The sequence below is a fragment of the Sceloporus undulatus genome, chromosome 2 (assembly GCF_019175285.1).
Source record: "Sceloporus undulatus isolate JIND9_A2432 ecotype Alabama chromosome 2, SceUnd_v1.1, whole genome shotgun sequence".
Classification (NCBI taxonomy): Eukaryota; Metazoa; Chordata; class Lepidosauria; order Squamata; family Phrynosomatidae; genus Sceloporus; species Sceloporus undulatus.
The window spans coordinates 113,645,790-113,661,674 of NC_056523.1; the positions used below are offsets into that span (position 1 = coordinate 113,645,790).

General features: G+C 39.9%; 1 protein-coding gene across 1 annotated transcript; it reads right to left on the bottom strand.

Annotated features, from left to right (window-relative positions):
- Positions 1–36: 36 nt before the first annotated feature.
- On the bottom strand, positions 37–8,146 carry LOC121924142 (ovomucoid-like). Its single transcript, XM_042455288.1, has 5 exons — positions 7,919–8,146; positions 5,923–5,975; positions 4,737–4,864; positions 1,473–1,524; positions 37–186 (listed from the first exon to the last, which is right to left on the bottom strand). The coding sequence occupies exons 1-5, from the start codon at positions 7,983–7,985 to the stop codon at positions 166–168; spliced, it is 321 nt and encodes a 106-aa protein (XP_042311222.1). The 5' UTR covers positions 7,986–8,146; the 3' UTR covers positions 37–165.
- Positions 8,147–15,885: the final 7,739 nt, after the last annotated feature.

A 15,885-nucleotide genomic window follows, 5' to 3' on the forward strand; every position in this document is an offset into this window, starting at 1 on the left:
GCATGCATTCATTCTGGTAGAAAAGGATAGACTAAATAAGCTTTCATTTATTTTATTGGAGCAAAACAGCAGATACTTGGAATCGAGATATTTGGACACACAAATTAAGCCAAATATATTACAGATAATTCCTTGCTGTTTTGGTCTCATCCATTACGCTTAGTCCTAGCTCTTCTGCTGTGGAACCTATGAAAGGAGAAAAATGAATTAAAATACTTCCCAAAGGAATAATTTTCAAAAGAGTCAGAGAGTTCTATGCAAAAATGTTGATGTACCAAAAAGGAAGAAGGTTGGTATTTTACAGGAAAACAAAAGGAAACTACTGGAAAAAAATATAGCTCTTAACATTTGGATGAGAAATTCCAGATGAATCTGTACTTTCAGGATCTTTGTTCACTTCAGGTTGATTTTTCCTTATTCGGAATTCTGAAATCCAATATACTCCAAAAATCAAAACTTTTCTCTTGAGTGGTTGAGATAGTGACATCTTTGCTTCCTGATGGGTCTATACACACAAAATTGGTTTCATGCACAACATTATTTAAAAATATATCAAATTACCTTCAGGCAGTTATGCACAAGGTGTATATGAAAGATAAATGAGTTTTGTGTTTAGACCTGGGTCCTATCTTCAAGATACCTAATTATGTATATACAGTATATGCAAAAACACATATTCCAAAGTAACAATAAAAAATCCAAAACCCAAGCATTCTGGATAAGGGAGACTCAACTTGTATATGGATATGAAGACTTAGCAGCGAAAAGAGAAAGTATTGTTATACACTGAGCCTTTGGTATTGGCTGGGGTTTCTTTTCAGGACCTCTGTGAATACCAAAATCCATGGATGTTCAAGTCCCATTAAAAACAATGGATAGTTAAATGGTGTCCCTTATATAAAGGGACAAAATCAAGGTTTGCTTTTTGGAATTTATATATTTTAAAAATATTTTCAAGCTGTGGCTGGTTGAATCCTTGGATAGGAAGGACTGACTGTATGCATGTAACTTACTGGACCCAGTGGGACTTTCGTTGGAGTAAGAGTGCTTGGGTTTGTGTTGTTTGGGATCCAAATTCCTATCTTTCACAGCAGTACAACTTCTAATGATTGTTTGATGGTAACAAGTTGGCTTGTTACAATCAGTAAGTAGGATTGTAGAATATTTTCCTATATTGAATTGTTTCAGTGTGAAAATAAACTGAGAACGATCTTGGTTTATTGATTTGAGTGCTGGACTACGACACTGGAAGACTAAAGTTCAAATCCCTGCTCGACCATGGAAACTGCTAGGTGACCTTTTGCAAGTTCACACTCTCAGCCTCTGGTAGTGAAGGGCAAACCCCCTCTGAACAACATCTGTCAAGAAAAAGCCATTGTAGGTTCCTTAGGGTCATCATAAATAAGGAATGACTTGAAGATACCAACAACAATAACAACAACTGAAATGCCAACATGTAGCATAGGACATACCTGTTCCTTGCATTCCCCTTGTTTACGTATCCCAATTTGTTTTCCGGTTTTCCTGTAACAGCAGAGTGGTTTGTATGAATGGATGGCTGCTGCACTTTTGTTGTTATAAGACTGTAATCTGTCTTACAAGGCTATTGTAGCAATAGCTATTTTCCAGCGATGGAGGTGGAAACATCCTATAACAAGGGTTGATTCCATCTCATTGCTCCGAATAAGCAGGAAAAATAGACTTGAAGGAGTTGCCACCAGAGAGAGCAACCCCCACCATCCCTCAAGCAGGTAGGTTGTTCCCAGTTATCAGAGCCAGTGTTACTGGCACACCTATAGTGCCTAATCTACTACATTCAATAGTTTGGCATGAACACGATTTCATGCCAGGAGTATAGTGGTTCCTCTAGCTATATAAAAAACAGATGTCACAGATAAATCACTTGTTCTGACATGTACCAAGTAAGTTCAAACCCCTTTAAAAGGTGGTTGTTTCTGCCAATCGAGAAGGATTGTCTGATTTGGGTCCTGCTGGAGTTCCAAATAATGGTGGATGCCAGTTTAGGGCGATGGGGAGCTTAGGGCTTATTGTGACTCCCAATAAACAAATTAAATTAAAATGATCAACAATGTATTCTCCACAGTATAAACTGGCTTGAGCTACACCAATAGTGTTTGTTTTCAACCACAACTACTAATAGCTCAATTCTGATTCAAATTGGCAAGTTAACATTAAAGGTTCATTTAAACCAAAGGACTGGCCCAATCCAGGTCACCAATGACAAAAACAACAATTGTAATAACTTGGTTCAAGAAATGATTTCAGCATCTTTTTGTCACAATCGAAAGAATGAGTTAATAAAATTGTGGCTTGTCTTGGAGGCATTTTAACATGCTATAAGAATATTGGGATATCTCTGTTGTGATCAGTTGTTGATCACTCCATTTACAGGGCAGCTACTTCCTCTGCACTAGCAACGATCACATCCATCTAAGACAGTGACATGGCCTTCATCTTCCACATTTACATGCCACCACTGTTGGGTTGCGTTGAATCAAAAGAGGATTCCTTTGGAAGACGCATCTTGTGGTTGTCACATAAGTGATATGCCTCACTTCACCCACCCATTGGTTGGGGAGCTTAGGATGTTTCCACCTCCATCACTGGAAAAAGGAACATTGGTTCTTACCTGTGAGATGTTCATTTTCAGTGATGTAGGTGGGAATATCCTCCTCACCCAGAACTGAGGAGGCTGTTTCCCTTGGCTCTGCAAGGATGGCTGTTAGTTAGTTTCTTTTAGTTTGACTTTATGATAATTTCTATTTATTATACTTATATTGGCATTAAATGCTTTCTGGGTTTGTTTTCTATCCTCGGCTATAACATTGACTGAGGGATGGTGGGAGTTGCTCCCTTTGGTGGCGATTCCTTCAAGTCTGTTTTTCCTGCCTATTTGGAGCAATGAGATGGAATCAACCCATGATATAGAATATTCCCACCTACATCGCTGAAAATTAACATCTCACAGGTAAGAACCAATGTTCCTATTACATACTGGAAACATGCAGGGATAGCTGTGTTGGCCATTTAGCAAATTAAAACAAAAATCCACCAAATATTGATTGCAAAAGAGGAGTCCTTTTTGAGATGCAGATGGACTTTAAATTTCCATGACTTTGAAAATGTCCCAGTTGTCACATGGCCAGGAGGAGGAGGGGCCAGCCTTCAAAAGATACTCTTCTCATCTTTAAGCACAGAAACAACAAAATGCAGGTATCTAACATCTCCAATTGTTTTTCTCCTGTTTGGTTTGTAACATCTTGCCTGATGAAGAAGCAAGTGGAGCTTCAAAAGCTTGCAACAAGTATATTGTGCATTCCAGTTGGCCAATAACGGTATCACTCTTTGGTGGATTTTTGTTTGTACATACAGGAAGCAATTGAGGATTTTATTCCAAATATTTCTACCTCCATATGGTCTCAAAAGGAATGTACAATTCATTGTTGAAAACTTAATGAGTGTGAAATAAATGACTATCCCTTAAGTGACAAATGAATCTAAATTTGATAGTAAGACACAATAAAATCAGCACAAAATATAACCTAACAAGAGCTGATGGGGGGAAAAATCTCACTAAACAGCCTCAAAAAGCAGTTTTTATCTGGTTCCAAAATGGTGGTAGCTAGGGATTAGATACAGGGCAGGAGCTTCTTAAACAGAAAGCTACATATTGTTGGACTGCAACTCCCAGCAGATTTAGCAGTCCAGCAATGTTTGAAGGGCCACATGATTTTTACATGTATGATACAGGATATATGGTTGCTAAACAATTTTCTGTCAGCCTTTGAGCCACAGTCACTCCAGAGTCTGACAAGGCTGAGAATAAATACCACAGCATCACTTTCCATCCCTCTGATTGTGGCATCAGTGGAACTCTATCATGTTGCACAGCCATGGCCAAGAGGTATGGTGGGTCTAGGACTTGGGAGATGGCACAAGGGGCTGGGAAGAGCTGACTAATGGACCAAAGAGAGAAGTGGATTTCTCTCTTTGAATAATGTTTGGGAAGGCATTGAAGTAACAGCATTTATTGAACAGATAACATAGTGGAGAATCTAGCGGTCGCCTTTGGATATTAGTAGAGTCTCATTGTCACCATTGGCTGTGCTACCCTAGGCAATCCCAACAGTAATAGACATGGAAATAGGGATGTTGTCAACCAGTGGTATCCATCAAAAGGTGTCATCTGCTACACTTATCACAAGATTTTGCCTGTTCCAAAGGTCTGCAGAAACCAACTGCAGGCATGAAACTCTTCTAGACAAAAAAGCCTGACGGAGCCTATCCTCTGTCAGCAGAGCCTAGTAAGAGGAATGACAATGGCCAGGAGCCTGAGGTGGCCAAGTCTAGCCAACATTTTAATTTCCACAATGCCCCAGAGTGATGACTAAATGACTAAATCCAACTAACTGGCATTACTGAAGACTGCCAGGCCATCATATATTTTTCAAGGATAAAAAGAGTAGGAGATAGGTATAGTTCTGACCAAAGAAGTGGGACCCTGGTGTGTGCCTAGGGATGCCAGATGCTTCACCAGCCATGTGGCTGGGCTAGATCTGGGAAAGGACCAGACTTTTATGGGGACATGTGGGACTCCTAATTGTCCCCCTCTGTTTGCTTTGTTTTCAGTGAAGCAGCATAGGTTCAGGCAGCAGGCACATGATAACAAAGTTGTCTTTAAAGTAACCCCCCCCCACCACTTTTATTGAACTTACCGGATTTTTGCACACAAGAGGCATAGATTGCCATAAGTCTCACCATCAGTGCCACACAGAGGTGCATATATTTTGGGGCAGGCTGCCTCCGAGCCCTTTTTTGGTGGTGGGTACTTACTACAGTCAACCTATACATTTGTATATAAATAAATAAATAAATACATTTGTATATAAATAAATGCAGTTTAGAGGGTATTAACTTCAAACAAGCTTAGCTTTTGCTAACTGTATCAAGTTCAGAACCACAAAAACTTGTAGAGAAGACAAGTTGCTCCCCCCTCCCCTGCTTTCCCATCCCCTCATCCATTGGGATCCATGCAGTCTTGGAGGTTGGTCAAGAACCAGATTAAAAAAAAAAGCATTTACTCCCCTTCTTTTTGTCCCACTCTGTTCCCACTAGATATTACCAGGGAGCAATAAACAGAGGACTTGAGTCATAGTTTAGTCTAGGGAGCTTTAGTAATAACATCAGTACTACTACTGCCAGCCAAATATGGTTGCTCTTCCCTTCCCTTCCTTTTGGTAACAAGGTAGCCTTCGGATGCTCAAGTAATGGACATGCTAGCTGAATATATGAGAAGGTCTGATGTGTGTGTGTTCTCCAAATATTATTCCATTAAGTTCTGAATAATGAAAGCCTTTATCCTCATTAAGGACCCTGCTCTTTGCTGGGTACCATCAGCACTGCATGTACTGTTAATGCCACTTTTATTAGCTAGAACATAATGGCCTACACTCCGTTGCAAGTCTCCTTCACTAGTTCCTTCATACACACCCCACATACAAAATGGGCATTCCATGGCTGGTGGTGAGTGGAGAGGAATCTGGCTATTTTCCCATAGCTGGACATAGACAGGAAACATCTATCAAGATCCGCTGCAATCATTCAGAGATCTCTGCTGTTGCAGTGGCAGAGTTGGGAGAGGGGGTGGCTTTGGTTGTTGTGGAGAGAGGAAGGGAATACCAACTTCCACAATGATTCAAGGTGGATTTTGTGTTTCAGAAAGCTCTTTTGAAAAGCACTCTAGAGATCTTTTAAATAAATAAAATGTATATCACTTTTAAAGGGCATTAAACACTCATTGCAAGATTAAGACTTTTTTTCAACACATTTCTTTGAGGACAAAAGTTCATGTTTCCAAAGGAATTGTATTTTGATTTCAAATTAAATAAAAATGATACTTACACATTCTCCTTTAAAAGCCAGACCTATATCAGCTCCATTTCTACAAAGAAAGGCTGGAATTAGTTAATTAAGAAACTGCCCAAATGTGAGAGCCAATACTGGCAGAATATATTTTCAGAGGTAGGTCCCTAGAAGTCTGGTGTAGCTTGCTCCCAGGTAAGTATGCACAGGATAGCATCTTAGAATGCCAACCTTAGTTACCATCTGCCTTGCAATACTCCCTCTTTCCCCTACAAGAGAGATAAGCAACAGGTGGTCCTGCTGTGTTGTTGGACTGCAACTTCTATCATCCCCAACTATTGGCTTTTTTTTGCTAGGGCTGATCAAAATTGTAGTCCGACAAGGAAACAAGCAGATTTTGTTCTTTGAAACAAGCAGATCCCCCGCGTAAGGCAAGGACGGACTGTATGTATTAACTTCTTCCTTTGGTTGCTGGTTAGAAACAAGTAGGCTAGATTAAATGCTCTGTATCCTTTCTTCTGAAGTGAGTGAGAAGGAAGCAGGATGACCAGGGGGATGGTCAAACTGCACGGCTCCTCCGTGCTGCAAATAAAAAGCGCCAAAATGGCGCTTCTCTTTGCAGTGCAGTTATGGCGCACTCGCAGCGTCATATGTGCTGTATGACGTGCGGACACGGACTCGGTCCGTATTAGGGTTAGGGGCGTCCGTATTAGGGTTAGGGCCTTCTCAACCCTAACATGCCCCTTCCTAACCCTAGCACGCCCCTTTGGCGTGTCTGTAACACGGCCAGATGTCATAACCCCAAAGGAAGACAAAGCACTCCATTCAAGAAAAATGTAGGACATTACAAAACAAAAGCTAGAAACACTAATATAAATGCAATTTCATTTCACATGGTTTATTTACAGCTATAGTACATATATTGCATTTTATTATGCACTCAGCCATATTTTTATGATGAACCTATCTTGACTAAAATGACTCGTTGGCTTACAATCTAGAATTCTGAGCATGACAAATGCTTAAAATTACACTTTACTAGCAAAAGCCCTTGAATAACTCTACATTTAGATCATTCCTTCAATTTATTCATTGTGCTGAAATTAAGGAAAAATCCTTTCAACATTTGCATTTTGTCCTCAAGCAGCTAACCCATTGCTTAACACATCTACTATGCTTTTCTCCTCCCTAAAGCAAATGTGCCCTGAAAAAAGAACTTTAGAAGGATCTATCTTATTCCCCTGTTTGCAGCAAGAACAGGCTGTCAATTTCCCAAAGGGGAACAGCAAACTTGGTATTACTCAGTGTGCTGCTCAAAATGGAGAATTTTGGAATTTCTTCTGGACAATGTCCAGGAAAAGGATGCTGGAAGGAAGAATTCCCTCATTTTGTCATGATCTGGAGTCTGGGGACAACATCTTTAGCAAAGTCTTAATTTCCAAACAGGAATATATATGTGTGTGTGTGTGTGAGAGAGAGAGAGAGAGAGAGAGAATTTGAATGACAATCTATAGGCAATTATGATTAGTAATTAAATCATAACCCTTAATGACATCACCATGATCGTAAACTGACAACCCTGTTATTTATAATAGTCTTGTTTTAAGTTTGTGTAGTGCAAAAACTTACTGTCATTGGGCATGTGCAACCTTTCTGGTTTGAACAGTGAGCACTTGCACATCCACTATTTACTCAATATTTCTGAGACTTAAATCTACCTGTTAGTCCCAAATACAATAAACCTACTAAATCAATAAATTTACATAAGTCTTGGCATATATTATTTTAATGTGATTATTTTTAATTGTTAAGTTTTAATTTGTGTGTGTGTGTGTGTGAGCTGCTTTGAGCCCCACTCCAGAAGAAAGACAGCATATAAATAAAATAAGATAAAATAAAATAAAATAAATACAGATCAGATATATATCCTGTTTACAGCTTCCTATTGTCCCATAGCATTCCTCCAGGAAAGCATGCATTAGGTTGCACCCTTCACAATCTCTGACTCATATACATGAGCTTTGTAAGCACTCACAGGATTTCGGAACACAGGTGACATTCATTGCCGTAAGTCTTGCCATCAGTTCCACAGTGCGGATCATATTGCAGAGTGCAGGGTATTGGGCCTTGTTTAACTTGTTGATATCTGCTGCAATCCAACTGTGAAGTAAAGGAGATTAAAAATGGTTTGCACTAAGTCACAAATAAGAGAGGTGTTTTTCTCATGTCTTCTGTGAACAGCCCAACTTTGGCTTCCTGGAGCAGAGCCAACAATGCTAGCAGATCATAGATCAAAGTACTTTGTACCCAAACTTTGGCATGATGTCTTGGCACATAAGAGAGAAAAGGCACTTCTCAGTCAGTAAAAATACTATTTGCTACTATTCTGTGATGTCTAAAATCTGCTACCTGAAACTACTCTGCCTGTTATTAGGACTAGCCTTGCCCCTTGCCACTTCCCCTTTAGAAAAATAGCCCTAGGGTCTTAATATCTGTGCTGCTTATTTAGGGCAGAGAAGGGGTTGTTGTGGGATTGCATCTTCTTTCATTCTTTATCATTGCCTCAGTGGCTAAGCCTACTGGGAGTTGCAGTCTAGTCACCTCTGGAGGGTCATATTTTGCCCAACCCCTGTTAAAAATTGCTTAAGGATCTGCTTGTTTCAAAGAACAAAATCTGCTTGTTTCCTTGTTAAAGGAAGAGAGTGAATTATTGATTTAACATATACAATGAATGATTGTCTTAAGTTTTTAGACGTGACACAAAGGATGAAACACCAAACCAAATCAGTTAAACTGAGAAGTGAAAACTGCTTTACAGCCCCCTCCCCTCACAAAAAATGATTCTTTTTGGGGCCTCCTTCCTTTAAAAAAATTGGAATTGCTTTTCTTAATTTGGTTTGTCTGTGTAAAAGGACTGGTACTGCCTGACAGCACAATCTTATGTCTATCTACTCAGAAGTAAGATCTGTTACGTTTAGATGGGCTTGTTGTTGTTCTTGTTGTTGTGTGCCTTCAGATCATTTCAAACTTATGACTACCCTAAGGCAAACTTATCCTAGGATTTTCTTGACAAGTTTCTTCAGAGAGAGGATTTGCCATTGCTTTCCTCTGAGGCTGAGAGAATGTGACTTGCCCAAGGCCACCCAGTGGATTTCCATGGCTAAATTGGGATTCGAACCCTGGTCTTCAGAGTTGTAGACCAATGCTCAAATCACTGCACTATGCTGCAAGGTAATTGCTGTGAGGACTCCAAATTTAAGAATTTTTTTTATATAGTCACACTCACACACACAATTGGCCCCTTTAGAAATTTTCTTTCTGCAGTCCTTTCAGTGCCAATTTTTCATGTGTTTCCTTGCTGAGTTTCTGAACCATGTTATAAGCTTATGGATGTATCCAGTCTTTCGTGTGTAAGCAATTGGATTACTTTAAAAAAAACACAGTTTTGTTTAAAAAAATAAGCATATGAATTTACCTTCTTTGCTGAAGTCTCTGTACCTGGAAAAAAATAATTCAGAAAAGCATTAGAACACTGTTTAGAAATGTCTAGGAGATCTCAACTTGTATTTTATAACCTTATGGGAACAAATGGTCCATAGGCTATTTACCAGAAAAGTTGAATTAAAACAAGCTGAGCCCCTATTATATGTCAAGGGAGGACCCAGTGCATTACCACCCCCACAAAACATAACAATTTGTGTATTATTCTAACAACTGTAGTTTTGGTATGTGAAGAAATCTTGTAGCACCTTTGAGACTAAGGCTGAAAACAAATGGCCCTAAAGGAGTGACGTCACACCACTCCTTTTTGTGCTGGATTGGCACTGTGGCAACCGCACGCTACAGCCTTGATCTGGCATTTTTCCCACCCAAAAAGAAGGGGGGAAATGCCGCACATGTAAACGCCGCACTGCAGAAATGCTGTGATGCTGCCACACCATCCTGAAGCTGGCTCTTTATTCTGGTCTGCTTTGCCCCTAACTGAAAGAAAGAAATTGGCAGCATGAGCTTTCATAGTGAAAGCTCAGTGAAAGCTCATGCTGCAAATTTCTTTCTTTCATTTAGTTCCAAAACACACTGCAGAAATAATCAAGTTTGAAAACACTTTAACTGCCCTGGCTCAATGCTGGGGAATTCTGGAAACTGTAGTTTTGTGAGACATGTAGCCTTCTCTATCAGAGATCTCTGGTGCCACAATAAATGACAATTCACACTGAGCCTGGGCAGTTAAAGTGGTCTCAAACTAGATTATCTCTGCAGTGTGTTTTGGACCTTTGTGAAAAGAACCACTTTTTCCTTCCTCCTTTCCTTGAAGGCCCTCTTCTACCACTTGCCCGGTAGTCCTTTAAAATAGTGTTCCCCATGTTGGCTATCATAGTCTTTTGCCATTTCTGTGGACAAACCAGGGGAAGGAAGAGGCTTTGTATCCAGAGGTCCAAGGCGTCCTTTGATCTGCACCAATATTTTCTTTTACCACATCACTATCAGAGCCACAGTGGTGTTGAAGTTTTCCACTATCACAACAAGGCATCCAGCAACGCCTTGTGCAGTGAATGGTCCTGTAGTGGACATATGAGCCATTCAATATTCCTGCAGATTAACTCCCTAGGAGTTTAGGATCGCTTCATAGAATGCAGTATATGATTAGGATCTTATCGGTCCAATACATGATCAATATAGAAATGGTTATGCCTTGCCCATACTCCTATCTTATGCATTTCTCTCTCCTCTCCCCACCCCACATTTTAATTCTCTTCTTCCTCTCCTTTCTTTGTATTTACATTTTTAAAATCCATTTTTGTTTTATTGAACATTTAAATAAGCTATAAATTGCAACACAATTAATTATGCTGTGTGATGTCCAGCCAGGACTGTTTGAATCTCCCCCTGCATTTTCTTTCGCATTGGCACAGGCTATAGTATGTTTTAGTATAGGAAAAGTTCGTTGTATTAGTTGTGGGAGGAGCTGTAGGATCCCCTCCATTTTTCCAGGTTTGGTTTGCCCCTTCCCAGCATGCTCTGTTTTAGCTGGAGGCTTTTAGTTTTGGGCAGTCTTTGCTGTGAGCTGTCTTTTGGTGGCAAACAGGCCCAGACAGCCGGAAAGGGCATTTATTACATGTTAGCCAATTTAGTTACCAGGAACAAGTTAGCCATTTTAGTTACCAACATCAAGTAAGACAAAGAAATCAGGAGCTGAAAGACCCTACACCAGCTTCATTGAATGAGGAGATCGAACCCAGAGAGATGACACCCTGAAGATTACTAAAAATCAAACTGTAAAGTATCTTTTATTTCAAGTTATTTAGAGCTGGGGAGGAGAAAACTCTTTATTTTTGTTCTTTAAATTAAACTTCCCCCTTTTTTGAACTTTACATTCAGCATCAGAGCCTTTTTGGGTAAAAGAGTTTGATCTCACCAGGGTACTGGCGTTGCACACCCAAACCTGCCACCATCTTTAGCTGCTTCACACGCTGCTAACAATAATGCAAAGTAAACAGCCTCAAAAGAATAGAAAAGCACCACAATCTTCTTTTGGCTGTACAGAGAAAATGAAATATATACCGTGGTCCTCATGTATGGAGCCTTGGAGGTGGTACAGCAGTGGAAAGAGTCTTACCTAAAAAGAAGCAACAGCTCACAAGGGAAAGGAACACAGAGATGGTTGTTATCTTCATGGTCAATGAAGGCAGTCTTCTCTCTGGATTCACCTGGTGCTCTGCTCTGTCCAATAGGTTACTGTTACACTCAAGAGCATATTTATACTATTCTATCTACAAATGCAATCTCATTCTTGTGTCTTGATTCTTATCAACAAGATTTTTAATGATGGTAATTCTTAAGCAATTTCCTTTGGGGCAGAGGTGAAGCAGGAAGAATGCTACTTTTCTTCTTTTCAGATATGAGATCAAAAAGTTCACCATGTTGTGTATGTTCATGTGGTGGCAGTGGGCAGGGGATAATGGGAGATGTCTTACAAAAGAGCTGGGTCAAGCAAAAGTATACCACAGACAGATGGGCTGCCTCCTTCAGAGGGAGGCTTTTGAGCCTGATCATCTTTTAAACTAACAAAAGGGTGCATTTGAGTTATAGAAATAATGCAGTTTGACACCACTAATAAATGTTCTAGCTCTAGCCTATGGAATCCTGGGATTTGCAGTTTTGCAACGTCTTTAGCCTTCTCTACCAAAAAGTGCTTCTGCCTCTCAAAACTACAAATCCTAGGATTCTATAGGATGGAGCCATGGCAGTAAAGGCGGTGTTTCTTCTGCATTTCTTCTATGGTGTAAATGCACTCCAACTAAGGGGGTGAGGTTATTCCCCCCCGCCCTCCTTGTTTCCCATTCCTCAGCAATCTTCTCTGTCCCATGGAAGGCTGCTCTGGAGGGTTAGGAGCCCTCTGGAACAATGAGGTTAGTAGTGCTAGGGCCAGGAGCAGCGGAAAATTGATAGATTTTACTCCCACTGCCACTTTTGAATAAGACCCTTCTTGTAAGTGTTTTTGTCAGCATAATAATGTAATAGTAATAAAATACTATGGCTGAAATACATTGTTTACATCAAATGTGGACAGGAGTTTTCTATGTGGGAATTCCAATCTGGAAAGGAGATAGAGAGGGTTGCCTTCCAGCTTTGGATGTGGTTTAAGAGCAATGGCTGAGTTCAAGGACAGAACATAGATAAAGCAAAGTATGCAAGGCCAGATGTAATTCTTATCCATTTGGACATGTTCTCACCATGCATACAAAACGTATCTATGCTTGCCTTCTCAGGAACAAACCCACAATCCAACAGATTTCAAGCATGCAAAGCACAGCTCATTTCCATGTGACAGCTTCCTGAGTTGCAAAGCACAGCTTAGTTCCATGCATTGTAATTAAGATGAAGGCATTTAAAGAACCAGTAAGCAAATTTGCTGAAACAGTTTCTGACAAATTCTGTATACAGTGAAAGTACTGGTGAATCTTCCCAAAGGGTTTCTGGTTAATCTTTTATATCTTTTATATTGGTATCAATGCTTCTTGTATTCCGAGTAGGTGAGATATTTCACCTCCCAATGTTTGGGTGGGATGCAATCACCCTGATTGGATCATGAACTGCATGTGCTTTGATATTCATGGAGTTGTGTTCAGTTCTGCTCATCCATTGACAGAAGTCTCTTTGATCCAACAGAAGCTTCTAGAGAATACAAGGACGAGTGGGCCCTAGATTTCATAATTAATGCTGAAGTTAAAAGTAAAAATCATTAGAATTTATTAGGGTGGATGCTTCTCCCTCTGTTACATTAAATAAAAGAGGAACACCTTCTAACTCAGGAGAATAAATATTTGGAAGAAATGTGTCTCAGCTCTCTGCTGTTAGGCAGACTAATCTGTGTGATTTCTTTTGGATAATAGAAGAGGGGGGAAATGTGAGAAGGAAACACTTTTTGGAATCCAAGTCTGAAAGATAAGTCTATGGAGCAGAAGAAGAGGTACGTTTGGGGAAGAACAAAAACAGAAAAAAGGAGTCTTGAAATGCAGATGGGGACAGATTTATTTGCTTAACAGAAAAACAGCACCCTGAAGTATCCAGGGCCCTTTCAGACTGTTCCCTTGTATGGAATGAACCTGTATGAAAGAAAAGTATTTGAAGTCTTGGAGAAGGGGGTTACATTGTGATTCTCTTCAGTAACCTCTTCCTTGATTATATTTTGGACTAATTTCTACTGTATATTATGATATAATATCCAATTATTATATAAAATTGTTTGAGGTGAGCTACAATGAACTCCTTTGTGTATTATTCACATGGTGCCTGGTAGGTGGGTACTTAAATGAATTTTTTCCTCAAATCCCTCCCCACCATTTGGTGAAATTCTCCTTAGTGCTCATTACTCTCCCCTCTTTTTCTTTCTTCTTGGCTACTCTCTCTTAATTCATCAGTAAAGGTAAGATGGCTCTATAGAGGATGCAGTTTGTTACATCATGAAAACTGCAGCTGCCACAGATTGTATTTGGGATCCATGACACCTGCATGTAAAACCTGTGCGCTGTCACAGATCTCAGCAGACTACAATTCTTGTTCAGAAAGCAGAAAGGATGTACAGATTCAGCTGTGTAGAAAAATGTTCTTCATGTACTCACAAACTTTCAACATTTTCTAATAGAGAGTTCTCCACTCTTAAGTCACTAGCCAGCCTTTTTAGTTAGCCACTTATCCAGCTGTACTTGCAGTGGATCAGTGTGCTGCAACTGAAGTAATTAACTCATTATTAAACTTTCACAAATAAAGTACAGTATATGAAAAATGAGTGAAGCATATGTGTTGGTGGGAATAGAAAAAAGAGATACAGATGAATGACCAACTGCATTGAAGAGGCTGTAAGATGAGATCCTATCTTTTGGAATGGCCTTTTGCAATGAAATGTTTCTTGGAAAAGCTGGATTCCCACCATTCACAGGCAACAGTTATTATGGGCTTTGTAGTCCATGTGGGCAAAATTCCAGGTTGGAGGAAGACAATTTTAAAAGGGAAAAAAGAATTTTTGAAGGACTTAGTAACAAAATATGGTTCCCTGTAGCTATCAAGGACAGCACCCATGACATTCTATGTAAATCGAATCGTCTGGCCCACATCAGCATCTTGACCAATGCTGACTTAGTGAATTTAATGTTTTCAGTTATTAGCACTTATGGGAATGAATTTATTTTCCAATTTCTAACATTTATCATTTTCAAATTATGTTTCAGACCTGATGTTCCAAATTTTGAGAAATAGAATATATTGAACATATACATGCACATAAAACACAGGGTATCCCCACCAGTTTGTAACTAGTCAGCTGCTCACAGCAGTCATTTTGTGGTGTCATCCATGACACCTCTATAAAACCTGCAAATGTGTCCACAGTTACAAAACAAAACAACTTTGGGTATTCCTGGTTAATGGCATGTACTAAATGGAAGAACATGTCAATGGGTAAATTGTGGTGTATTAACTTTCACAGCTGTATTGGATATATACTTCTCCGTCCTTTGTAAAGTCATGCTACTGCAAAAACTGGAAGGACATCACTGTGTCAACTGTCAAACTACAAGGGTCCCTGAATCTAGACTGAGCCCTCCTCCATGGCAACAACTGCCATCTCCCATCATGGAGGGAGAGAAGGGGCAGGCCCAACGACATTGGGACCGCCCTTAAGAAACTGAGCCCTCCCTCCATGGCAACAACTGCCATCTCTCATCATGGAGGGAGAGAGGAGGACTGGGGATTGGAAAGGGGCTAATGTTGAATTTTTTAATTGTATTCTGTATACACCCGCCCGGATTCTTTGTGACTGGGTGGGCTATAAATAAATAATTCATTATTATTATTATTATTAGACACTACTCACACAGCTCTATAAGAGGGACATGGTCAAACTCCTGATCAAACCGGAATTTCTTATTTCACAAGGATGCAATTGACCCAGTTTACTCTAGACATGAAGTTACTAATGAGAACCAAACCCTCACCACAATGCCCCTTTGTACAGACTATCAAGAGGAATGCTATCTACTCACAGCAACAATCAAAGTAGCCGCACAACAGAGTCTTGGAATATTGCTGGTTGGAAACATCATGGAGACGACAGTGTTTTATGAAATTTTGATGGCATTTGATATATGACTACAAGAAATGTGGTGTACAGATGGAAAAACACACAATTTGATCATCCCAGGATACCACGCGTGGACATTTCCTGCTACCCATCCTAATAATACCAAACCCTCACCACAATGCCCCTTTGTACAGACTATCAAGAGGAATGCTATCTACTCACAGCAACAATCAAAGTAGCCGCACAACAGAGTCTTGGAATATTGCTGGTTGGAAACATCATGGAGACGACAGTGTTTTATGAAATTTTGATGGCATTTGATATATGACTACAAGAAATGTGGTGTACAGATGGAAAAACACACAATTTGATCATCCCAGGATACCACGCGTGGACATTTCCTGCTACCCATCCTAATAATA

Excerpts from the sequence above, each read along its gene's own strand:
- LOC121924142 (XM_042455288.1), bottom strand. The coding sequence starts at position 7,985 with ATGATCCGCACTGTGGAACTGATGGCAAGACTTACGGCAATGAATGTC. Across the intron at positions 5,976-7,918 it reads CACCTGTGTTCCGAAATCCT|CCTTTCTTTGTAGAAATGGA; the intron begins GTGAGTGCTTAC and ends AACTAATTCCAG. Across the intron at positions 4,865-5,922 it reads TGGCTTTTAAAGGAGAATGT|GTTGACTGTAGTAAGTACCC; the intron begins GTAAGTATCATT and ends ACAAATGTATAG.